The 22382-nt window shown below is 39.3% G+C and overlaps 6 protein-coding genes across 11 annotated transcripts; 5 read left to right on the top strand and 1 right to left on the bottom strand.

Moving 5' to 3' along the window:
• The first annotated feature begins 291 nt into the window (after nucleotides 1–291).
• On the top strand, nucleotides 292–2608 carry LOC112183908 (glucan endo-1,3-beta-glucosidase). The gene is made up of 5 exons (XM_040512528.1): nucleotides 292–589; nucleotides 681–781; nucleotides 923–1899; nucleotides 1996–2308; nucleotides 2391–2608. The coding sequence occupies exons 2-5, from the start codon at nucleotides 697–699 to the stop codon at nucleotides 2411–2413; spliced, it is 1398 nt and encodes a 465-aa protein (XP_040368462.1). The 5' UTR covers nucleotides 292–589; nucleotides 681–696; the 3' UTR covers nucleotides 2414–2608.
• Nucleotides 2609–4110: 1502 nt separating this feature from the next.
• LOC112183916 (acyl-CoA-binding domain-containing protein 1) lies at nucleotides 4111–7460 on the top strand. 2 transcript variants are annotated; one of them, XM_024322239.2, is made up of 6 exons: nucleotides 4111–4785; nucleotides 4949–5054; nucleotides 5168–5268; nucleotides 5814–5905; nucleotides 6660–6757; nucleotides 6880–7460. In XM_024322239.2, the coding sequence occupies exons 1-6, from the start codon at nucleotides 4310–4312 to the stop codon at nucleotides 7048–7050; spliced, it is 1044 nt and encodes a 347-aa protein (XP_024178007.1). In that variant the 5' UTR covers nucleotides 4111–4309; the 3' UTR covers nucleotides 7051–7460. The 2 variants fall into 2 exon arrangements, with proteins under 2 accessions (XP_024178007.1, XP_024178001.1); XM_024322233.2 differs by having other exon boundaries at nucleotides 4112–4785; nucleotides 5165–5268; nucleotides 6880–7458.
• A 521-nt stretch (nucleotides 7461–7981) lies between these two features.
• On the top strand, nucleotides 7982–10076 carry LOC112183932 (calumenin). The gene is made up of 6 exons (XM_024322247.2): nucleotides 7982–8588; nucleotides 8879–8981; nucleotides 9068–9133; nucleotides 9243–9392; nucleotides 9483–9579; nucleotides 9687–10076. Exons 1-6 carry the CDS (start codon nucleotides 8090–8092, stop codon nucleotides 9807–9809), a joined length of 1038 nt encoding a protein of 345 aa, XP_024178015.1. The 5' UTR covers nucleotides 7982–8089; the 3' UTR covers nucleotides 9810–10076.
• A 1027-nt stretch (nucleotides 10077–11103) lies between these two features.
• Nucleotides 11104–15764, top strand: LOC112183895 (importin subunit beta-1). 2 transcript variants are annotated; one of them, XM_024322219.2, is made up of 3 exons: nucleotides 11104–11250; nucleotides 12060–14483; nucleotides 14580–15764. In XM_024322219.2, the coding sequence occupies exons 2-3, from the start codon at nucleotides 12067–12069 to the stop codon at nucleotides 14776–14778; spliced, it is 2616 nt and encodes an 871-aa protein (XP_024177987.1). In that variant the 5' UTR covers nucleotides 11104–11250; nucleotides 12060–12066; the 3' UTR covers nucleotides 14779–15764. The 2 variants fall into 2 exon arrangements, with proteins under 2 accessions (XP_024177987.1, XP_024177983.1); XM_024322215.2 differs by having other exon boundaries at nucleotides 11105–11250; nucleotides 12039–14483.
• A 1594-nt stretch (nucleotides 15765–17358) lies between these two features.
• On the top strand, nucleotides 17359–18429 carry LOC112183887. The gene is made up of 3 exons (XM_024322206.2): nucleotides 17359–17683; nucleotides 17770–17834; nucleotides 17925–18429. Exons 1-3 carry the CDS (start codon nucleotides 17608–17610, stop codon nucleotides 18048–18050), a joined length of 267 nt encoding a protein of 88 aa, XP_024177974.1. The 5' UTR covers nucleotides 17359–17607; the 3' UTR covers nucleotides 18051–18429.
• A 541-nt stretch (nucleotides 18430–18970) lies between these two features.
• Nucleotides 18971–22147, bottom strand: LOC112183873 (protein phosphatase 2C 57). 4 transcript variants are annotated; one of them, XM_024322191.2, is made up of 11 exons: nucleotides 21676–22147; nucleotides 21188–21316; nucleotides 20937–21039; nucleotides 20722–20832; nucleotides 20437–20516; nucleotides 20248–20301; nucleotides 19900–20016; nucleotides 19718–19772; nucleotides 19596–19628; nucleotides 19447–19493; nucleotides 18971–19330 (listed from the first exon to the last, which is right to left on the bottom strand). In XM_024322191.2, the coding sequence occupies exons 1-11, from the start codon at nucleotides 22017–22019 to the stop codon at nucleotides 19204–19206; spliced, it is 1200 nt and encodes a 399-aa protein (XP_024177959.1). In that variant the 5' UTR covers nucleotides 22020–22147; the 3' UTR covers nucleotides 18971–19203. The 4 variants fall into 4 exon arrangements, 3 of the variants coding, with proteins under 3 accessions (XP_024177959.1, XP_040368881.1, XP_040368882.1); XM_040512947.1 differs by having other exon boundaries at nucleotides 19186–19330; nucleotides 19447–19510; XR_005805000.1 differs by having other exon boundaries at nucleotides 19262–19330; nucleotides 19718–19767.
• Between the last annotated feature and the right edge of the window lie 235 nt (nucleotides 22148–22382).

Here is a 22382-nt window from a genome sequence, read left to right as displayed (position 1 = left end):
GTGAACCTGCTCGTTCACTAATTTTCGAGGTTCATTCTAGATGAATGAGATATTTTACTTTGTGTTTGGGAAAATTCTACAAGAAAATTAACCTCTGAATTAGCCCCAGAAATAGATGTTAATTAAGCTAGCTGAACTGGATTCTGGTTTTCAGCCTCGGTCTAGTATTGTTACAGTGTGTTGTTCTTTGTCCCATATATTGAGATCATTAGATGTACGTTGGATCTAATAATTGATGCCAGAGGTTCTATATATCTGGGATGAAAAAGTCGTTGGGTTTGCTTTAAATTTTGCAATTCCTTCTCCTTCATGGCAAGTAAAGACAATTCCCTCCCTGCTTTCCAATCAAGGTACCCAAACTAATTAATTGGCTAGCTTTACCAACAACTAGTAAAACCAAGCTGAATTTTTTTGTCACTTTGTTTGGTAGACACACAACATATTAAGGAGCATATAAATTAAAGAACTGAAGTTGATAAGAACTGTGATGGAACAGATTCAAAAGTAGAGTTATCTGAGACATGCACAGTTCTACTTAACCCTCGGCAACAAGCTAGCTAAGATTATATCATACTCGCCCGATTCCAAAGTAAAGCATCTAGAGCTCAAATACTTCTACTTCACCAATGGTACTCCCATGTCATATTCACCATTTTTCATCTTCTTCACCTTCCCAACAGATCACTACTACTCATCATGGCAAATCCTCGGCCCGATTTCGCATTAACTGGAGGAACCACTATAGTGTTGCTGTTTCTTGCCTCAATCTTCAATGTTCAAGGTATGCTTCATAAACCTAACGATCTCCATCCTTCATGCTATAGATATGTTAGACATTCCAAACTAGTAGGAGTGATGATTTATTCGTGAATTAATGACTAACTAAACAACATTTGTATTCTCTTGTCTCACTGGTTGCTAGGAGTCCAAGGATCTATAGGAGTGAACTATGGCACAATGGCGAACGACCTCCCTCCACCGTCCCAAGTTGCACACTTCCTTCTACAATCCACCATCATCAACCGTGTTAGGCTCTTTGACACCAACCCTCAAATGCTCCAAGCCTTTGCTCATTCCGGCATTCCACTAACAATCACTATCCCCAATGACCAAATCCCCCACTTCACCAAACTAAGGTTTGCCCAAAATTGGCTCAAAACCAATGTCATACCTTACACCCCGGCCACCAACATAGTCCGCATCTTAATAGGAAATGAAGTACTCTCAACCGCCAACAAGTTGTTCATTGGGAACCTAGTCCCTGCTATGCTAACCCTTCACATGGCACTTGTAGATGCCTCTTTGGACCGCCAAATCAAAGTCTCTACTCCACACTCTCTAGGCATTCTCTCAAGCTCAAGCCCACCATCCACAGGTAAGTTTAGGCAAGGCTATGACACCCATGTCCTTAAACCACTACTCACTTTCTTGAGAATCACCAAGTCCCCTTTCATGGTAAACCCCTATCCATATTTCGGATACTCGGCGGACACGCTCAACTACGCACTTTTCCGACCAAATTCCGGGGTGGTTGATCCCAATACTAAACTCCTATACACCAACATGTTGGATGCACAATTAGATGCTATATATTCAGCTTTAAAGATTGTGGGCTTTTCAGACCTCGAAATTGTTATAGCTGAAACGGGCTGGCCTTCTAAGGGTGATGCAGGCCAAGTTGGTGTTGACCCAGACAGTGCGGCGGACTACAACCAAAATCTCATTCGTCATGTGACATCCGGTAATGGCACCCCATTGATGCCAAAGCGGACTTTTGAGACTTACATCTTTGCCCTGTTCAATGAAAATCTCAAGCCCGGCCCAACATGCGAGAGATATTTTGGGCTTTTCCGACCCGACATGACGCCGGCCTACAATGTCGGAATCCTACGGCACACGGTAGCTGCCGCAACCGATAACCAAACTAAAAATGTTCCCTTTTTCATGTCATCATTTTGTATCTGCTTGATTGGTTTGTGGACTTGGATCTGACAGGCTAGTTCGTCCATACCCGGGAACGGGAGCTCAAGCCCACCGAAACACCCAAATCCGTTGCCGCCACAAGGAGGGAAGCAATATTGTTTGCCCAAAACTGGGGCTGACACAGAGGCCTTACAGAAGAATATTGATTATGTTTGTGGTCTGGGATTTGATTGTGACCCGATTAAACAAGGTGGGCCGTGCTTTATGCCCAACACGGTTAGAGCCCATGCAGCTTATGCCATGAACAAATACTATCAAGCAACAGGAAGGAACGGCTATGATTGCAATTTTGAGCAAACAGGAGCCACCACTACCGTCGATCCAAGTAATGTTCTTGTTCTTTCCTCTCTTTTTAAGGAGATCATTTCTCTTCATTGTTGTTGTAACTGGAATTTTTTCAATGCCAGGCTATGGAAAATGCAAGTATTGATGATGGAGAGGATTGCCATGCAGAAGATACCCCATCAGCCCATCTTTGTAGCTCTTTTCTCTTTTTGCTTTTTGCTATATGAATACATTATAGTGCGGGATTGTAATAGTTAGACATAAAAATTTTAATTTAGAATGTTAATGCTTAAAGAAAGGTTTGTTTACTATAATTATTCGTATGTGAGTATCATTTTTGTTGTTTTCGGATAAATTTAAACTCGAATTTTCATCATATATAACGATAACACATGCAAGTAACCAATTTTTTTTTTCTTTTGCCAATTTAAAAGTGACCATTGTTAAGTTAGAAAGAAATCACTAGATATCAACACAACCATAGAGATCATTTGTAACATTTGTCCTATATTGAAGAAATTTGAGCTCTTCCAAACTTTGTGTTATACAAGACTACAAGAGTAACAAGCCTCGATCACGGTCAGATTTTTCTACAAACTTGTCTTTTATACATTGCATTATGCAAATATTTGAGATCTTAGAGAATTCTTTTTCTCATCAAAATTGGAGTTCTTCCAAACTCTGTGCGCAATGCAAATATTTGAGTGTAATTTTTGAGATCTTAGAAAATTCATTTTATTTTATTTTATAGTTTTTTCAATGAGAAAAAGAATTCGCTAAGATCTACAAAATTCAACTCAAACAATTGTTCTACAAATCTAATTCAAAAAATAAAATCAAAACTACAGTCAATTATGGGTCACCTTTTTTATTTTTAAATTTTTCATTAAAGAAATATAAATTTTAAAATGGATTGCTGCTCCCTTCATTTCCATTAACATGTTTTTCCAAGAAAAAAAAAATCATTGAAGAAGAAAAAAGTAAATAAAGAATAAAGAAAGACAAAATGTTGCATGTCTATTGAAGATTTGACCGCGGAACACATGATCCTTTTCTCCTAGTAATGACCACCAACACGCACCCTCAAACTTACAGAATAAGGCAGAAAGCAGACACGTGGCAGACCATGGTGTTAGTTAACTTCCGTACTAAAAGTTAAGATCGTCCAAATTGCCATTTTTTGTCCTTTCAGATTGGACCAACCCTTCGGGATTACAATCGTAATTTGTTCCAAGTTAACACATTTCGGAAAAAAAATCCCCGGTATGGGTCAAGAATCGTAAATTCCTCTTCCAACCGTGAGGTGATTATATTATTCACAAACACTACACGCGTAGAAATCTTGTGTCAATACCGCACATCTCATGTTAAATATGTCAATAAGCATTGTTTATGTTTATATTAGGAATGTGGGAGATATAAAAAGCACGTGTGAGTCGATGAACTGATATGATGGGTTTCTTATCTAAAAGAAATACACGGGACGTCGGGAGAAAACCGAGCGTGTCGGTATAAGTCATTCTGATACCAAAATATAATTTGACAGAGTAACAATATTAAAAGATACTTGAATATCATTAATGAAAATAGTTAGCCTCAAAATAAGTATAAATTATAGTGAACATTTTTCACATTCGATATGGGAGAGACATCTCTCCTGACCGGTAGTGTATCTAGAATGAGGTGCTTGATGTCAGCTCATGTGCCAAGTTCACCTTGATAAGCCGCTGATATATGACCACTTCACCCTCCGTCCCTCGTGTCCACGTGCATGGGCAGAACAGTCATTCACACAATCTAGTAATAATCTCCGCCACGCCATAAATAAATTTCAAAAAAAAAAAAAAAAAAAAACAGAATCTCTATACGGTGCTCTCTCTGTTCCCACCGGCGCAAACCCACTTCCATCTCTCTGTGAATTCCTCACAATTCTAGGGTTTTGGAAATTTGAACTCTCTCTCTCCCTTCGTTTCAATCTCCTCCGATTGTCCTAGGGTTAGGTTTAGGGTTTTGAAAAACAAAAAAAAAAAATTACAGAGAAATGGGGGGCGACTGGCAGCAGCTGCTCCAATCGGTCGTCCTCGGCCTCATTTTCTCCTACCTACTCGCCAAGCTCATCGCCATAGTCGTCTCCTTCAAGGACGACAACCTCATCATCACACGCGCCAGCACCGCCGCCGCCCCGGCCGAGCCCAAACCCGACGACCCGGCCCGCTCCGCCGAATCGGGCGCCTTGGTCCACGAGGCCGATTCGGTGGTGGCGGAGCACGGGAGTGTCAGGAACGACAGCGCCGGCAGCGAGGCCGGGAGCGACGATGACTGGGAAGGCGTGGAGAGTACGGAACTGGACGAGATTTTCAGCGCCGCTACGGCGTTTGTGGCGGCGGCCGCGGCGGACCGGACGAAGGTGTCGACGGAGGCGCAGTTGCAGCTCTATGGGCTCTACAAGATCGCCACTGAGGGCCCCTGTAGCGTGCCCCAGCCTTCCGCGCTGAAAATGACGGCTCGCGCCAAGTGGTGAGCGGCTACTGTTACATTGATGTTGATGTTGATTTAGTAATGTGTTTAGGATTTAGGGTTTAGAATTACGCGAACTTATTTAGTGAATTGAAATTTTCGATGGGGTGATTTGGAATTAGGGATTGTTAAACTGTGGATTTTTGTTGTTTATGTGTGCTAGGCAAGCATGGCAGAAATTGGGTGCAATGCCTCCTGAGGATGCGATGGAGAAGTACATTGATATTGTTAGTGAGCTGTATCCTACTTGGACTGATGGTTTGATTGTGGTGAGTAGTCTCGCTTGTCCTTGTTGATTTCGATGTTTCTCTGTATTAGTACAGCGGTGTAGTTACTTATTCTGTTTAGTTTTCTTGCCGGCTTGTTTCTGTATTGCTAGAAGAGCAAAGGTGGAGATGGTAGCTCGGTTGGTAATGATTCGAAAGGACCGATGGGACCGGTTTTCAGCACTTTTGTTTATGAGGAGGGATCTGGAAATGATTTGTAAGCTTCTCACTACTGCTAACTGTGGGATGTTTGATATATATGAATTGCACGTTAGGAGTTGGTTTGTCATATCTACTTTTTTCCTGCTTTAAGTTTTGCTGAAACTGTCAGTCAGGTTCAGCATTTTTCTTATGCTTGAGTTGGCCTTCTCCTTGTTTAATTTATCAGTTCTGTTTGCAAACTAGAAGTGGAGATTACTTGTATCTTGGAATAGTAATTGTGGTGAGCTTGTGTATTGTCTGTCAAAACTTTAAGTTGCACAATTGGAAGGCTGATCGAGTACCTGGTACTAACTATGTGAAAGTTTTTATACATGACCTGATGTGCTCTTTGTGTACGATGTGATGTAGGAATGTATTAAACGATATCTTGTAGAACTAAGAGTTCTAGTTATATGGTGTCTAAGTGTTTAGTTATATAAATTGTGTTTTTCACAGTGCTTCAAAACTGAATCTGAAGTCAATGGGGTAATACTGTTTTATCGAAAGAAAAAAATAAAATAAAAATAAATTCATGCTAAGGTGAAGTTGTTTACTTCGCAGCAAGATGGATGCTATACATGCCTTTGCCAGAGAAGGAGAAGTGGATAATTTGCTTAAATGCATTGATAGTGGTGTTTCAGTTGATGCAAAGGGTTTGTTTCTTCCTATCCATCTTGTTTTTAGCTTCATTCAAATTCTTCTCAACACTATCATCCTTCCTGATTCCATGAATATTGCTATACTACAAACTCATATGTACTCTGTTTCTGGGTTGTGATCAGAGTAAGGCAGCTTATGAACAAGGAGCTTGTTTCCTTGTTAAGTCAGAAATGAAGCTTAACGTCCATGTTTAGTTGCCTAAAACATAGCTTTGAGTAGCACTAGATAGGGTACTGTTGAATTCTGAGCACTAGAGGTCATTGTTAAATTGCCAGCACACTTAATTGATTTTGGAAAAGAAACCTAGATTAAGGTTGAGAATAAAACCACTGCGGTTGCAAAAATAATGAAACCTTTAGGTATAGTATGGCTCAGTGGTCAATTTTCTTACTTCTTGTTGAGCTGGCTGCAGCACTTTTGATAACTCAACCTGGCTTTTGTTACTTCTTACTTGTGTAGGCAGTAAGGTAAAGCTCATGTTTTGGTAATTCATAAAATGTACACAGTACATGTCTTAGTATTTTCTTTTATTTTCTGTCATTTCTTTCCTTCACCACTATTCATATCTTTTATTCTTTTCATTGTAACTGTTTAAAAAAATCTCGCCAAAGTCATAGAGACTCGATTTTTTTGGTATTTCTCCACCATTGCAAGCTTTGTATGCACCATTGCTATGTGTTGTTGCTAAACTTTGTTTGCACCCTGTGCTGCTGATAACACCATCTTACTTGCATGAAATGATTGCAGATAGTGAGGGAAGGACCCCATTGCATTGGGCTGTTGATCGTGGCCACCTAAACATGGCCGAGATGCTTGTCAGCAGGAATGCTGATGTTAATGCAAAGGTAGATTAAACTTATAAGCATTATGTCCCAATTTTGCATAAATTTTTTTTTTCCAATTCCATCCAGCAGATATTATTTCATCTTATATTAGCTTAAAGTTTTGTGTTGTTGGGTCTTGGAAGGACAATGAGGGCCAAACCGCATTGCATTATGCTGCTGTGTGTGAGAGAGAAGGCATCGCTGAATATCTGGTGAAGAAAAACGCAGACACAAACGTGAAAGACAATGATGGCAACTCTCCGTCTGATCTTTGCGAGTCAAAATGGCCTTGGCTGCAGCATGCAAAGGAGTAGAGGTACCGAGGGTGTACGTTTGTTCCTGCTGAAGTGATTTTTCAAATAGTCCTTGTGGATGGCTGTATATGGTGATGTATAACCCTTCCACTAAATTTAGTCTCTGGAAAAATGTTGAAGTAGAGCAGTATGTGTATGTAGTTTTCCACATTGTCCTTGTGTAGCCTTTTTTTTTTTTTGTTTCCCTTTTCCCCTATTGTGGAGATGACAAGAAAGGTTCAAATTACTGGGCTAACTGTTACATGCTTACAACATATGCATAGCAATGCCCGTGCTTCTTTGCTAAGTATGCCAAATTGCTTTTGCCTCTACTTTTTTGGCCATCGCATTGGCAACTTCTAATTTTCTTTTCGTATGTCAAAGAATTATTTTCAAGGATTTCGAATCAGAAGAGATGTTTTTTTATTAGATTTTAAGAAATGGCAGAGCCTAATGTGTTACTTTTTGTTCCGCTGTCTCTTTTAATTTGATATGATGAAAAATAAAAGCTTGCAACTAAAGAAATCACTTTAAATTGTATATGATATCTCTTGCCATCTGTCTTTCCTCACTCTTCGCTTTCACAGGGCTTCTTTTTAGATTAGATCAAATAGTTACCAGAAAGGTAAAGGAACAAGAATTTCCAACTGTCGTTCAACCATTCTCTCAAAAAAAAAAAAAAAAAAAAAAAAAAAAACCCAAAAGAACTTTCCAAATTTTAACAAATATTTTGAAATTTAGTTATACTTTTTTCTTTTTCTTAACTTATTCACCGACTTTTCTATAAGAAAAATGAAAAAAAATTACATGTCACTTCTCACTTCTCACCGGCTACTTGAACATGTGCAAGTTAATTTGGTACACAAGCATAGAATCGTCCCTTCTCTAACCAAAGGCAGATCCTATATTGTTATGTGCCTCCCACTTCTAACCGTCATTAACTGTTTTCACCACTGTTGGGAAACATGAGTTGGTTGACGGAGTTACTCACCACCATGTCCCAAATTTCCCTCGCCTCTCTCCTTTTTTATGCCTCCCCCTTCTTTCTTAATGCCTAGCAATGGCGAAGGCGGTGGTCTATCTTCTATTCGCCACCACCCTTATTGCTCTTATAGTCCTCTCTCCCTTCAAGCCACGGTGCCACAACGTCCATGGCCTGCACCGCCGCCTTGGCTTCACCGGCCACGTCCCCATTTTCGATCCTCTTGTTTCTAAGATGGAATGGTACGTGGAGGAAAAGGGATTAGGCGACCAAAACATTACTCTAGATACGGAACACGACTTGGTTATTGCCAATGATGTTGAGGAAGCACAGGAATATTTGAGCGAGGCGGGAACGTTGAATATAACCATGAGGCTGGTGAGTATCTTCCCTTTGTTGGATGTGGCACCCGAAGATGGATTCGTTAGCTACAATGAGCTGAAGCATTGGATTGTGGCACAAGCCGTGGAAAGAATGATTCATAGGACACAGAATGAAATGGCATCCCATGATAGAGATGGAGATCGAGCCATTTCTTTCAGGGAGTACCTGCCACAATTTTCCATCGAGGATATTGGTACATATGTTTAACTGTTCCATATTTTACGTGTTTCACTTTTCTTTCGTTCTCTGTTTGATAACCTCAAGCTTTGTTTGGTTCGTGGAATGGAAATATTTCAAAACTCAAGAGGGCCGCAGGGTTTCATTTTCGTCCATTTCAGAAATTTTTTTTCATTTAAAAGCTTCTAATTCGCTAACCAGACTCAAGTTCTTGTATTGTTATTGGGGACCAAATGAAGCAGAATATGTATGCACATATGTTCCATTTTTTGACAGCCATTGATGATGTTAATGATAATGAAACAGATAGAAATGATATGGAGCATGGACAAGCTGGATGGTGGAAGCAGCAATTTGATAACGCAGATGCTGATAGGAATGGTTTACTTACCTTCAATGAACTTAAAGAGTAAATTCTCTAATTTATTGCCATATTAGTACTACATGTCCTAGTTTTTACTTTGAAGATTTCGGCTAATTTACCTTCCCTTGCAGTTTTTTGCACCCAGAAGACAGTTCAAATGACAGAATTCATAAATGGCTCTTGACAGAAAAAATGAAGTACATTCTCACATCTTTGCTCTTATTGATTACCACATTAATTCTCTTCTATGAATAGTTTGTTGGATCCCTAGTTTGTTACAGATTAGTAACAATTTAAAATGTACAGAAGGATGGACCATGATAATGATGGCAAGCTGAACTTCCAGGAGTTTTCGGACAATGCTTATGATATCTTCAAGAATTATGTTGAATTTGAGACAGGCGGAGTACCCACAGCAGAAGATAAATTTGCAGAGCTTGATGTGAACAAAAACAAGTACTATACATGCATCAAACTAGCTTGATCTTTGTTTGCTTCCTATACTACATGTATAGCTAATTTCAGAATTGGGAAATGTTTGAACAGATTCATAGAAGCTGAAGAATTGAAACCCATACTGCATTATCTTTACCCAGGAGAACTAACCTATGCTACCTATTTCACAAGTTTTCTAATTCATGAGGTCAGTTTGAGTGCAGTACACACTGTAGTATGAATGTGAAAGCACTGGTTTGTTAGGTGCATTTGAGCATTTACTGAAAAGTGTAACGGTGGTATTGTTCATTTCAGGCTGATGATAACAAAGATGAAAAATTAACGTTGCAAGAGATGCTGCATCACGAAGATATTTTCTACAACACAGTCTATGAGAGCAGCAATGACGATAACCATGATGATCACGACGAATTCTAAACTACTTAGATCCCATGAGAAATTCAATGTTTCAATCTATTTTGCTGGGAGATTGTCCCATGCATCACTACATTTGAAAGTTGCTAACGAGACTCCTAAGTTTAGGAGGCAATGCACCAAAAGTAAACATACTCAAATTACATTACACATGGACATAGAAAAATCCAATCGGATGATTGATTAGGGAGTAGCATTTCGATTTGTACAAAGTGTTTTTATTCCGTAGCAATTTTGTTAGAAGCAAGTAAAAAAATTTCTTTAACAAAATCCAAGTGCTCTCCTATATATACAGGTTTATGTAGTGTTTCCTACAAAATCACTTGCTAAGAAAAGAACAATTCCAACTCCAAACACATCCGAACAAAGAATAATTGCTTCTTTGGCTGTTTCCTGAGGAATTTATAAAAAATAAAAATAAAAAATGAAGGAAATGGTGCTTTCAGTGACAGCAGCATAGTCCCAACCCATGGATTCTTCCTATCTGTCCATAAATTTTATATGTCTTTACTTCTTTTTCATGAGAAAATAATAATTGTGTGGCATTGTCATCATCATAGAATCCAGGTAATATGCTTTGTCTTTCCACCAGTGACCCTAGTTGGAGCCAGAAAGGGCAGGCAATGCTACTCTGCATAACTGCAACATCTTAAGCCATTTGCAATCTCAACCGTTTGATCACTCTAATTTGTACTTTCTTTCTTACATTGAACGTTAAGTATATAACATAAGAAAGAAATATGCACTCGAATCACAATTAGTTCGTAGAAAATAATAGTGTACGAATTTGAAGAAAATCTTCACTAAAACGGTCATATCACGTAGTGTCATTTCACCAATCACACTTTCAACAATTCAATAATTATATAACCTAAACACTGCTTACTTTGAGTTTGTACCTGCGATAATAGGATGGTGGCAAACATTCGGACAATATCTTATGATCCGACCAATCCACTAAAGAGTTCCTCACGAACTTGAGAATAGTTCGCCTATTGAAAAATTACAATTTAGAACGGAATAAAAGCTAAACATTATTACCGTCGGGAGGTTAATTGATAAAAGTAAATTAGTGTGCAGATTATTTATCCGGCCCAGTCAAGAAAAACAAAACATGGTTAAATAGTCCAGGAGTCTCTTCTTCATCCTTAAAAAAAGAATAGACCCATCAATAACGATGGATCAGAACGAAAACCATCTATTTCCGCCAACGCGTACTATAACATTGGACCCCACAAATTATTGTAACCAATTTTATTTTATTTTTTTCAAAAACTAAAAGAAAAAAAGAAATTAATTATTATTATAGCTTTCTGCAAAATCCAAGTCCAGCTGTGCATCTCTGTCTCTCACTTTTTCTCTCTGAAGAAGAAGAAGAAGAAGAAGAAGAAGCCTTTCTGCTCCGATCCGTAACCGTACGATTTTCCAAGCTCTTCGTTTCCAGGTAATAATTCTATCACTCTGCTCTAATTCAAATCCCTAATTTTCGTTTTCAGTGGTGAAACTAGGGTTTTTTTGGCATATTGTGCGTCTGATATTGAATTTCAACCGGTTCGATTTGCTTAATTACTGTTCGATTCCGCTTTGAGTGCTTGAATTTCGATACTAGTTATAAAATTTGATTTTTTTTTTTGGTTGTGATTTTTGTTTGTTTAATGTGATGAGGATTTGGTGAAATCGTATGCGTGATTGTGTTTGATTTCATTTGATCTGTGAATTTGTTATGCATTTAATTGTTAGTTTGGATTCTGGTGTGGAATTTGTGTTAGTTGTGTTGTGGATTGTTTTAGTGAGAGTGAGGGTTTTTGATTCTGTGAGTGTAGCAGGGTTTTGGTGGCTGGAATCCTTGTTCTTCAAATTTGATCTGTATTAATGATGACTGATAGTATTATAGTCTTATGGAAACGACCGTAATCGGCTTTAATTGGTATATGTTATGGTTACTGTAATGATAGTGTTCTCACACTCACTGATTTCAATTGTTAAAGTATCTGTTTCGTTGGCAGACTTTGGATTTTCCAGGCAAATTCACTAATTCAGGGGGTTTGCAGTTTTATGTTTATGTCCGGCGTGTATTTTTCCTTGGTTACCTGATGTTAAGACGTTCTGAATCTATGGTTCTGCAAAATTCTGGATTTGACAAACTTTCTTTTGTAGAGGTCTTGGTTCTGGTTGAGACGTTATGATCTAATTGTCACCTGTTCCCTTGATATGATCTAATTTTTCAAACAGGTATTGTTTTTGTACTTTCAGATACGGTATGGCGCTGGAAGTTACCCAGGTGCTTCTGAATGCTCAGGCAATAGAGGGAACTGTGCGTAAGCAGGCTGAAGAAAGTTTGAAACAGTTTCAGGAGCAAGATCTTCCTTTGTTTTTGTTATCTCTTTCCAGAGAGCTAGCAAATGAAGAGAAACCTGTTGAGAGCCGAAAATTAGCTGGTCTGATACTTAAGAATGCTTTGGATGCTAAAGAACAACATAGGAAGTCTGATCTTGTTCAGAGATGGCTAGCACTAGATCCTTCTGCGAAAACCCAGATTAAGATGTGCTTGTTACAGACCCTCTCTTCCCTTGTAGCAGATGCTCGTTCAACTACGTCACAAGTCATTGCAAAAGTTGCTGGCATTGAGTTGCCTCAGAAACAGTGGCCAGAACTGATTGGATCACTATTGTCAAATATTCACCAGTTACCACCTCATGTAAAGCAAGCCACTTTAGAGACTCTTGGGTACTTGTGTGAGGAAGTCTCTCCTGAAGTTGTGGATCAAGATCACGTAAATAAAATACTGACGGCTGTAGTTCAGGGTATGAACGCATCCGAAGGGAGCAATGAGGTCCGGCTTGCTGCCACTCAAGCACTATACAATGCTTTGGGTTTTGCTCAAGCCAACTTTAGCAATGATATGGAGCGTGATTATATTATGAGAGTAGTCTGTGAGGCAACTCTGTCTCCGGAATTGAAGATACGACTGGCTGCTTTCGAGTGTTTGGTCGCAATTTCATCAACTTACTACGATAAATTAGCTCCTTACATTCAGGACATCTTTAACATCACAGCAAAAGCAGTTAGGGAAGACCAGGAACCAGTTGCTCTTCAAGCCATTGAATTCTGGAGTTCAGTTTGTGATGAGGAGATAGATATAATGGAAGATTATGGGGGTGATTTTACTGGGGACTCTGATATTCCTTGCTTTTACTTTATCAAGCAGGCACTCCCTGCCCTTGTCCCTATGCTTTTGGAGACACTTCTTAAGCAGGAAGAGGATCAGGATCAGGATGAAGGAGCTTGGAATATTGCTATGGCTGGGGGAACATGCCTTTGTCTTGTTGCTAGGACAGTGGGCGATGATATTGTTCCACTCGTTATGCCATTTATTGAAGAAAACATTACAAAACCAGAGTGGAGGCAAAGGGAAGCAGCGACTTATGCTTTTGGTTCCATCTTGGAGGGTCCATCGGCAGACAAGTTGACACCTATTGTTAATGTTGCTTTGACGTTCATGCTCAGTGCTTTAACAAAGGACCCAAACAACCAAGTGAAGGACACTACTGCTTGGACCTTGGGAAGGATTTTTGAATTCCTTCATGGTTCAACTGTGGATGCACCGATTATTACCCCAGCAAACTGCCAACAGACCATCACAGTTCTTCTTCAAAGCATGAAGGATGTGCCAAATGTTGCTGAGAAGGCCTGCGGTGCTCTCTATTTTCTTGCCCAGGGTTATGAGGATGTGGGATCATCATCTCCCCTGGCTCCTTTTTTCCAGGAAATTGTTCAGTCTCTAATCACTGTTACTCACAGAGAAGATGCTGGGGAATCACGATTGAGGACTGCTGCATATGAAGCATTGAATGAAGTAGTTAGATGTTCGACTGAAGAAACTGCCTCCATGGTATTGCAACTTGTACCTGTTATAATGATTGAACTGCACAAGACTCTTGAGATACAGGGACTAGCATCTGATGAGAGAGAGAGGCAGAGTGAATTACAGGGACTTCTCTGTGGGTGCTTACAAGTCATTATTCAGAAGCTAGGTTCGTCAGAGTCAACTAAATATGTTTTTCTGCAGTATGCAGATCAGATAATGGGACTTTTCTTGAGAGTATTTGCTTGTAGAAGTGCTACTGTCCATGAGGAAGCCATGCTTGCCATTGGAGCCCTTGCATACGCAACTGGCCCTGAATTTGCAAAATACATGCCAGAGTTTTACAAGTATCTGGAAATGGGTCTTCAAAATTTTGAGGAGTACCAAATCTGTGCTGTCACGGTTGGTGTGGTAGGGGATATTTCTAGGGCATTGGAAGATAAGATTCTGCCTTATTGTGATGGAATAATGACCCAACTGCTCAGGGATTTATCGAGCAACCAGTTGCACCGCTCCGTAAAGCCTCCTATATTCTCCTGTTTTGGTGATATAGCTCTGGCGATAGGAGAGAACTTTGAGAAGTACTTGATATATGCCATGCCAATGCTTCAGAGTGCTGCTGAGATGTCTGCCCGCACAGCAGGTGCTGATGATGAACTGACAGAGTATACCAATTCTCTAAGAAATGGAATCTTGGAGGCATATTCTGGGATTTTTCAAGGTTTCAAGAACTCACCAAAAACACAGCTCTTGATAGCTTATGCTCCTCATATCCTGCAGTTCTTGGATAGCATATACATGGGGAAAGACATGTGAGTCCATCTGGTGTTTAGTACTTTATAGTTTATATATGTGTATATATACAATTATTGTTTTTTCCTAATATTAGGAACTCCACTTGTTTGTAGGGATGATGTGGTGATGAAAACAGCCATTGGAGTTCTGGGAGATCTAGCAGATACACTGGGAAGTCATGCAGGGTCTTTGATACAGCAATCTATGTCAAGCAGAGAGTTTTTGAATGAATGCTTGTCTTCAGAAGATCTTCTGATAAAAGAATCTGCAGAATGGGCCAAGTTGGCAATTAGTCGTGCCATTTCTGTCTGAGGCGGCCACCTATTTGTTTTGAAGTCCCTGCATGCATTTGGGTGTGTTGAGTTGGGTCATAGGATTGCATGAGTCAAGTATTGCCATTTTCAGTCAGACAATGGAAGCTGTGTCAGTCTTCAAGTTGTCACTAACTTGCATCATCTCCAAAAGTTGTGACTAACAATTGCATCAGCACCAAGGGCTTGGGTCCTGGTACTTTCATGGAGGAAGAGTGGGCAGTGAGTGTCACTGAAGGGGTTTAAGGCATGCAATAATTAACAAGGTTCCTTCGGTCACATAGGATTGTGGCACCAGAGTGGAAGGTCAGTGACATTCATGAGCGCAACTTTTATCAGTCACTCGGGTCGTTTGGTCTTTGAACGCTAAAGGTCTTACTAATATGTGCATCTCATGTTGTGATCTACTCCAAAGACATTTGGGTCAGAATGCATAAATTCCCTAATGTTTGCTCGGGTGCTGACACCTTATCACCACCCGTTGAACGCCATGTCCCTCACATCCTCCAAACCAGGACTTGATTCCTGAATCTAGCCTGCATCTATTCATATCTTCATTTGTCATAGTTAGTGTGTATTCCAGAATATCTCGTCAGCAGATCTGACTGCTTTTTCTTATGGGTTGAGGGTCGAGACGTACTATTGGAAAACGCAGATCCTGCATTGCATTATTCATTTTTCATTTTTCATATTCATTTTAGTTGTAAGTCAGTTTCATATGTCCAATATACCATGCATTTCATGAAATCATTGTAATGCCGCTTTTTGAAAAACAGGTTTACTTCTTTTGCTTGGGAACGTGTAATGACTTTTTGGTTTTTGTTATCTCCACCTTTTGGAATTTGGTATCGTTCAACATCACAAATTGTGATTGCACCGAATGGAGCTTGATGGGGAGAGGCATTGTATTTGTTGAATTGCCTCATTTGTTATCTTTCAAGACATATTATAAAATTAAAGTTTATGTGAATTTTGTGATTTTATTTTTTCTTTTTATACTCTTTTCATTACCTAGTAACAATTCTGTTGTTGGTATTCATTGTATGGCCTGCTGCCAAATAAAAGCAATATGTAAACCTAGCAAACTACATGTTAGGAAGCTAGATCGACTTGAATGTTGTATCATGTTCTTGCAAATCTTTGATTTGCGTTGAGAGCTCCTTTGATAAGATTAATGGCTCCGTAGTAATCTCAATATGCAGTTTTCTGGAAGAAGTTGATCGACTTTAGGGTTTTGGATCCCTGAATTACATGGAAGCTTTTCAACTAAACGTGTTAAGTTCTGAAGAGGAAGATAATGGTAAATTTTCGAACTTTGAAGTTTGAAGGCAGTTCAGAGATGGTGCTGTCAGCTGTGAGGTAATGTGATACGACTTCCACTAGCTCAATATTGTGCGAGTGAGTGGGATATTGAGCTCTGCTTTTTCATGTTGTACGTCTCGTTTCTCTGGCAAATCCCCCGCCACACAAGTGACGTGAGCTTCTTTCTTGGACTCGTCATTAACCTTGTGAAAACAAAAGCTCAGGACATTGGATATAGCTATTAAATTTCGGTAAGCATCCAAAATGAATAGGCAGTTCCACTTTGAGAAACTGAGAAAGCCCATTATAGTGACACTGCATAACGCTGTGGACAGCACTTGCTTCTCTCATCCATGGCGTACATGCCAAAAACCATAGGCCAATGTTCCAAAAATGGACTAGCCCTAGCCTCCCACCATCACCAAAAATTACCAAGTCCTAAACTAGGGTTTAGGGGAAGGATTAGTGGAAACATGTTTTGTCTTAATCGAATTAGTATAAGATAGTAGTGTACTTCTAAATGTTGACTTGTCCCCCTTATTGTGAATACTATGATAGTGCTCCCTCCCAACTAGTAGTGGGTCGCCAAAATTTTCAATTCAACCCTTGTAAATCATCATAGCTTTCATGCATCTAATGTCTGATTTCTCTGTAGCCCACTTTCTGTATGTGTTTGTTTTCATCCATTGACTCATTAGAAAGCGATGAAAGCCGAAATAAAAGGACCTAAAGCAGAATTAGGTCGTCAATGGTGTTTGGTACTACGGAAAGTTGAAACGAAATCTTTACGAACTTGAGGAAGGTGTTACGAACTTGCGTTCCGAGTGTAACATGGTCAAAAGTCTATTGAGAATCACAATAAGTTTTGTTGCGCAAAAACCTTAGGATTATAAATCTATGCATGTGAACAATTACTTTAGCAAATCAAAGGACTACGGTACTTGTAATTGAGTAGTATCTTTGTACCGACACGAGTGTTAGATCTACAGTACACGCTAGGTCATTATTGTGTTGACAACTCAATACACAATTTAAAAACAATGGCATTGAAAGAATGGGCACTTGAGAGGTCACTATTGAAAACAATGGGAGCATACAATAGCCATGAGGGGGTGTGATGCGTCCATGTCGACACATGATGTATATTGTTGAAGATGGGATAAAAGCAGATGAACTTAATAAAAGGAAATGGCTAAGAATTCAAGCCATGCAAGGAATTGTTGCAGCAGTTGACTTGTGTTGTGGTCTTTAGGGTAGTAGGGTAAAGCTAGCATTCATCATCATCATCATGTTTCTGTTGCTATTGGGTAAGATGAGTGCACACAATGAATGACTATAAAAACTTCTCTTCTCTGCTCTCTCTAGCTCATTATAAGTCATAGCGCATATGCTTTGCAATTGCTTGCTTCCTACCACCAAGTACTTTTCAGCAACCATAAAAGGCCACCTTCTCTTCCCCTACCTCCTCCTCTACAGCCGAAGACCTTAACTATTAGTATTTGATAGGAGATCACGAAGAAAATAAGCTATGGCTCAGCTTAGAATCACCTTCTTCATTCTTCGAGTACTTCTCCTCTCAGTCCTTCTCATTTCCTTATCTTCAGGTAATTAAGCTAAACTCTCACTTCTATTGGCATATATATGTTTTAACTTTTAGCCTGATAAGTACTACTGCATGTAACTCTTGTAGGTAACAACATTGTTGAAGGCTTCAAGGATGGCAATGATCACCACATTGATCATTTACTTCACAAGGTATATAGCACTAGTTCTAAGAAGCTTTTATCAGAAGCTTGATTATGCTCATGGGATTAACTAAATAGTTAAAATGGTCTGTGTTTGAAGGGCATCAAAGTGAATTCAAGGAAGCTGGTTATGATGCTAGATGCAACAATGCATGACTATGATGATGCAGGAGCGAACCCCAAACACGATCCTCGAAGGAAACCAGGCAATGGGAGAAACCCATGATTGATTATCAACTGCTATACTACTATTACTACTACTACTACTACGTACTACTTAAGCCACTTATAGTATTGATACTTTGATCATGTACTAAGGACTGAAGGAGACGATTTACGTCATCTGATATATAGAGCTAGCAATCCAGATGAGAGTTTCTTCAATAATGTTGATATGATATGCTGGTGTATTAGTCTAGCGAGTTGTCTCTGTGTGGCCATTGACCATAGGAATACAAATAGCTCATATCATATGCAATTCCTTTGGCTAATGTTTCTCTGTCATATATATATATATATATATATATATATGTATCAAGTATGAAATAAGCTTTCTGCCATTCCTTGGCGCTGAATGAATAATAAAGATGGTATATAGTTGGAAATTTATTTGTGCCGAATATCTTCTTTTGCGACGAGTCATTTGCAGGTGTAACTTGTCGCAAAAAGTATTCCTTTTAAAGCTTTTACCAGCACCTTTTACTAGCAAAAAGACTTCTTACTTCATCATCTGGCCTTTTATGTGGAGATTAAGAGCTGATGTATGTGCTTGCTGCTGAGTCAGGTTTCAGACATTGAGAGGGTAACCTACCTTTTCCTCATCTGTTCAAAGCAGAAAAGCCATAACTTCATTGTTAATTTCAGCTCGACTATTTTTTGTGTGTTTCTCTAATTATCCTACTTTTGAAATTTCTCTGTTTGAGAATTGGAATTCGGTCATCTCAAAAAGTCATTTATGTGATCTTATGCATGCACCTTTAGACTTTGCTGTAGCCTGTGAATGCATGAGCACTTCGGCTTGAAACTTGTGATTTCAGAACCTGAAAAGTCATTTTCACATGTAGTTCTGGCCCCTGTAGGAAAAGCACTCGCTACGACAGGTGGTGTGTGTGAGAGTGAGAGAATCCTTAACATGAGCACACATGATAGTTCAATAGTTCAAACCCCTCTGGTTGATTGATGTATTTCTCCAATCACAAACTATCACTGATCATGTAAATCTTCTTTACTATTACACTTGCAAGATTATTCTAATTCACCTAAATAAAAGTATATCAAGGCGTGAGGCATGTACAATTATGATTATACAAATGAAAATGTGAAAACCTATGTTGATTTCCAGTATATACATCATCCTCAGGAGTCGGGATGCCTCAGATTCATGAAGAAAGCAAAGATGTTGACATCCAAATTCCAAGCGAAACGAGCCCAATAGTAGCGAAAGCTTGCCCAAATTCATATACAACATTTTGTTGTTGGAATGGCAAACGTTGCCAGTCTGTTCTCCTGTGGATGATTCAAAACCAGGGTTAAGAGAAAAAAAAAAAAAAAAAAAAGGCAAAAAAGGTGGTGAACAAACCATGCATGCATCATGCATGTAAGATGTAGAACCAGAGACATACCCTAAATCCGCAATTACGATGCTGATATTATCTTGTGACTTTCTATCCTGTAAAATGTGTAAATCTTAGGTTATAAGAGAACTACCCAAGTAAAGAATCGAACTGCTATGGTCAGAGTAAAACACATTGTCCATTTAATTAGTTGTTACCAGAGCAGCTTCAGCAAGCGCGTCACAAGCTAGCTGAAATCAGAAACAGAAAGTATATGTAGTTAAGCACTGTTCTAGAATCAATGTACTTTTCCAAATACAGATGTGCAGGCCATATATACCTGGACATCTCCATGTTGTCGAAGCTGATTCCTTACAAAAGAAACTGCATCTGAACTGAAATTGACAGCAAAAAGTCAAAAATTTAAAGGTGATCGACTAGTCTTCTTGTGAATGAATTGAAGAGCTAATATGACAATTGTCTGAAAGTTTTACTAAGCAATCAATAAGAGTGTCACGATACCTGTTTATGTAATCCCATAAGCCATCAGATGCTAGCACTAGAAATTCTGAGTCTGCCCCAAGACTTGCTTGATAAACGTCTGGAGATGCAGTAACAAGGTCTCCACTGAATTGCACACTGGCACAACATAAAAGGGGCAGTTTTATAATTGAGATTTTACAATATAATAAAGTACAGTCTTCTTTGCGCTACTTGCTCCGTGACTAGAGTACACTGAGTTTAAACCATGTGTTCATGATATGCTTAGTAGTGAGGAACTGACCAAAAAATCCTGAATCACAAGAGAAGAAGGCCAGGAAGAGAAAAATTGACGCAGGTAGTAGTCATAAGATATACAAGATTACCTACCGAGAAACAAATTTCTCCGTCCATCTTCCTTCTTCAACTCCTTTCTTCAGCATCCTTTCCATTTATCAAAATTCAACAACCCTCAGTATTGTGCATAACTTGATTATCCATATATCAAATCTTACATGAAAAACTAATAAATTCATCCCTCAGTTTTAGAATTATGATCTGAAAGTTAAAAGACTGAACTCGTTTTTCTTTGTCTTGAACCGCATGTCACCAAAAGCACGAGATACAGCAATGTCTCCACAAATTCTTCCATTGACGATCTATAGACACCACATGTAAATTATCAACCAATGAAGATAAGACCAAAATAAAATGAGATGACACATTGGAACAAGGAAAAATGCATATGCAACGTTAACTGTTGTTTGCAAGGTTAAAACCTTACAGGCTTACAATGTCTTTCAAGCAGTTACTAGCTCAGAAAAGGTAAAAACTAAGAAATAAACAGAGAACAGAAAAACACACCCATCCACCTGCTTCTCTGATTCTTTTAATTTCTTGAAGACAGACCTTGTTGCTTCCATATGGTCGATGAGGACTGGTCAACACCTCTGCTTTTCCAGAACAAGATTGAACCTGCATCAGCCAGTCAGCTGATAAATGCAGCAAACTATATACAATCCTTTCTATAAAAGGAGCCTATACATACACCAGGAGAGCACTAAAATAAAAGCACATACCACAGATGAATCGCCAACATGTGAAATGAACAGCATATCGTTCCCAACGAACATAACAGTAGCTGTTGAACCAGACCCATCTTCCTCCCCATTCCTTTCAAGCCTTTACAAAATGAAACACCATCTAAACCTTCCATGGAATAATATCGAATACACAATCATATTTGCGACTATATACTATACAAATTCATGCAAATGCCAAAATGATTTCTTTTTGTTCTCTTCTCTAAACCATGTATATATTTGCTTACCAATCCAGCAATTTTGCATCAACTTTTTCAAAAGCCTCCTTTAATGCCTCTCTAATGGCTTTGATATCTTTCCCACTCAATAGCAAACCACCTTGTAAAGCCGCACAACACTCTTTGTAGAGTTCATCTCTGTTATCAAACATTAAAATTATTCAAAACGTTAAATTCAGCACTCAGTAAACTGTATGATGCTAATATACAACATTACACTGCCCAAATAGTAATAAACTAACCAACCAACTTACTATCTAACAAACCCATAAACTGAGCTTATCCAAAACCGTGGAGCACATGCTTTTTTGGCAAAAATCACACCTTCTTATTTTTTCACCAAAATCTTCCCACCTCCAAATCATAATTTTTAAGCAATTCTCAAACTCACATGACTCAAAAATCTCGAACCAATTATTTTTTACGATCTTCTAAAGTCAGAAAACGAAACAATAAACTCATTAAACGAAAAAGTTGCAACTAGTAATGCCCAAAACCTGAGGAACTTGACTGAGGAGAAGCCAGCATGTCCATCAAAAACCGCCGCGAATGAATAAGCATCAAGGCCATCGGACCGGACAACAACGCCGTCTTCCATCTCTTCCCGCGCTCCCTGCAAGCTCGTAGATCCCCACCGAACTCCGGTGACATCGGCAGAGGACGATCCCGGCGCGTCTATAGCAATCGCTGAACAGAGTGGGGCAGTTGAATTGTTACAAAAGCCACTGTTTTTGTTGGTGTTCGTTGTGGTTGTGGTCTTGAATGCGCCACCTCCACCTCCACCGCTGCAGTTGTACTTGGTTAAGAGGAACCTCTGCAGTTGTGGACTTAACAGAGCCATGCAACCCTACTAGCTAGAGCTACTGTTGCTACTGAGTTGAACCGGTGAGTTTGGGACGAGTTGTGAGTTGAGAAGGAAACTAATGGAGGATGTTTTGGTCTGGTACGTGAAGGATAAGAGAGACCAAGGAGAGTGAAGCTGGGCCTTTAACTGATTTAACGGATTGGGTAGGAAAGTGGGACCCTTTGGTGCATTATAATTGGACCAGGTTTGCCACGTCAGATGTGACTATTGGTTTGACTTTCAACGGTTTTTTGTTCACTTTGAAATTTCGGATCGATCCCGAAAAGGATGAGCAATCTTCAAGATGAGTGTAATCTGGAAACAACAATTGCTGCCTAGAAATGGCGCCGCCCTTCAAGA

Source organism: Rosa chinensis, chromosome 1 (genome assembly GCF_002994745.2).
Source record: "Rosa chinensis cultivar Old Blush chromosome 1, RchiOBHm-V2, whole genome shotgun sequence".
Lineage (NCBI taxonomy): Eukaryota > Viridiplantae > Streptophyta > Magnoliopsida > Rosales > Rosaceae > Rosa > Rosa chinensis.
This window is presented reverse-complemented; position numbering and strand designations above follow the sequence as displayed.

Bases quoted from the DNA above. Each gene is read 5' to 3' on its own strand.
- LOC112183908 (XM_040512528.1), top strand. From the start codon at position 697: ATGGCAAATCCTCGGCCCGATTTCGCATTAACTGGAGGAACCACTATA. The intron at 782-922 runs GTATGCTTCATA...ACTGGTTGCTAG, and splicing joins CTCAATCTTCAATGTTCAAG to GAGTCCAAGGATCTATAGGA. The intron at 2,309-2,390 runs GTAATGTTCTTG...TTTCAATGCCAG, and splicing joins CACCACTACCGTCGATCCAA to GCTATGGAAAATGCAAGTAT.
- LOC112183916 (XM_024322233.2), top strand. From the start codon at position 4,310: ATGGGGGGCGACTGGCAGCAGCTGCTCCAATCGGTCGTCCTCGGCCTC. The intron at 5,906-6,659 runs GTTTGTTTCTTC...AAATGATTGCAG, and splicing joins TGTTTCAGTTGATGCAAAGG to ATAGTGAGGGAAGGACCCCA. The intron at 6,758-6,879 runs GTAGATTAAACT...GGGTCTTGGAAG, and splicing joins ATGCTGATGTTAATGCAAAG to GACAATGAGGGCCAAACCGC.
- LOC112183932 (XM_024322247.2), top strand. From the start codon at position 8,090: ATGGCGAAGGCGGTGGTCTATCTTCTATTCGCCACCACCCTTATTGCT. The intron at 8,982-9,067 runs GTAAATTCTCTA...CTTCCCTTGCAG, and splicing joins ACCTTCAATGAACTTAAAGA to TTTTTTGCACCCAGAAGACA. The intron at 9,580-9,686 runs GTCAGTTTGAGT...TGTTCATTTCAG, and splicing joins CAAGTTTTCTAATTCATGAG to GCTGATGATAACAAAGATGA.
- LOC112183895 (XM_024322219.2), top strand. From the start codon at position 12,067: ATGGCGCTGGAAGTTACCCAGGTGCTTCTGAATGCTCAGGCAATAGAG. The intron at 14,484-14,579 runs GTGAGTCCATCT...ACTTGTTTGTAG, and splicing joins ATATACATGGGGAAAGACAT to GGATGATGTGGTGATGAAAA.
- LOC112183887 (XM_024322206.2), top strand. From the start codon at position 17,608: ATGGCTCAGCTTAGAATCACCTTCTTCATTCTTCGAGTACTTCTCCTC. The intron at 17,684-17,769 runs GTAATTAAGCTA...TAACTCTTGTAG, and splicing joins TCTCATTTCCTTATCTTCAG to GTAACAACATTGTTGAAGGC. The intron at 17,835-17,924 runs GTATATAGCACT...CTGTGTTTGAAG, and splicing joins TTGATCATTTACTTCACAAG to GGCATCAAAGTGAATTCAAG.
- LOC112183873 (XM_024322191.2), bottom strand. From the start codon at position 22,019: ATGGCTCTGTTAAGTCCACAACTGCAGAGGTTCCTCTTAACCAAGTAC. The intron at 20,517-20,721 runs GTGTGTTTTTCT...TGGTGTCTATAG, and splicing joins TCAGAGAAGCAGGTGGATGG to ATCGTCAATGGAAGAATTTG. The intron at 19,331-19,446 runs GTATGTCTCTGG...AATCATCCACAG, and splicing joins ATCGTAATTGCGGATTTAGG to GAGAACAGACTGGCAACGTT.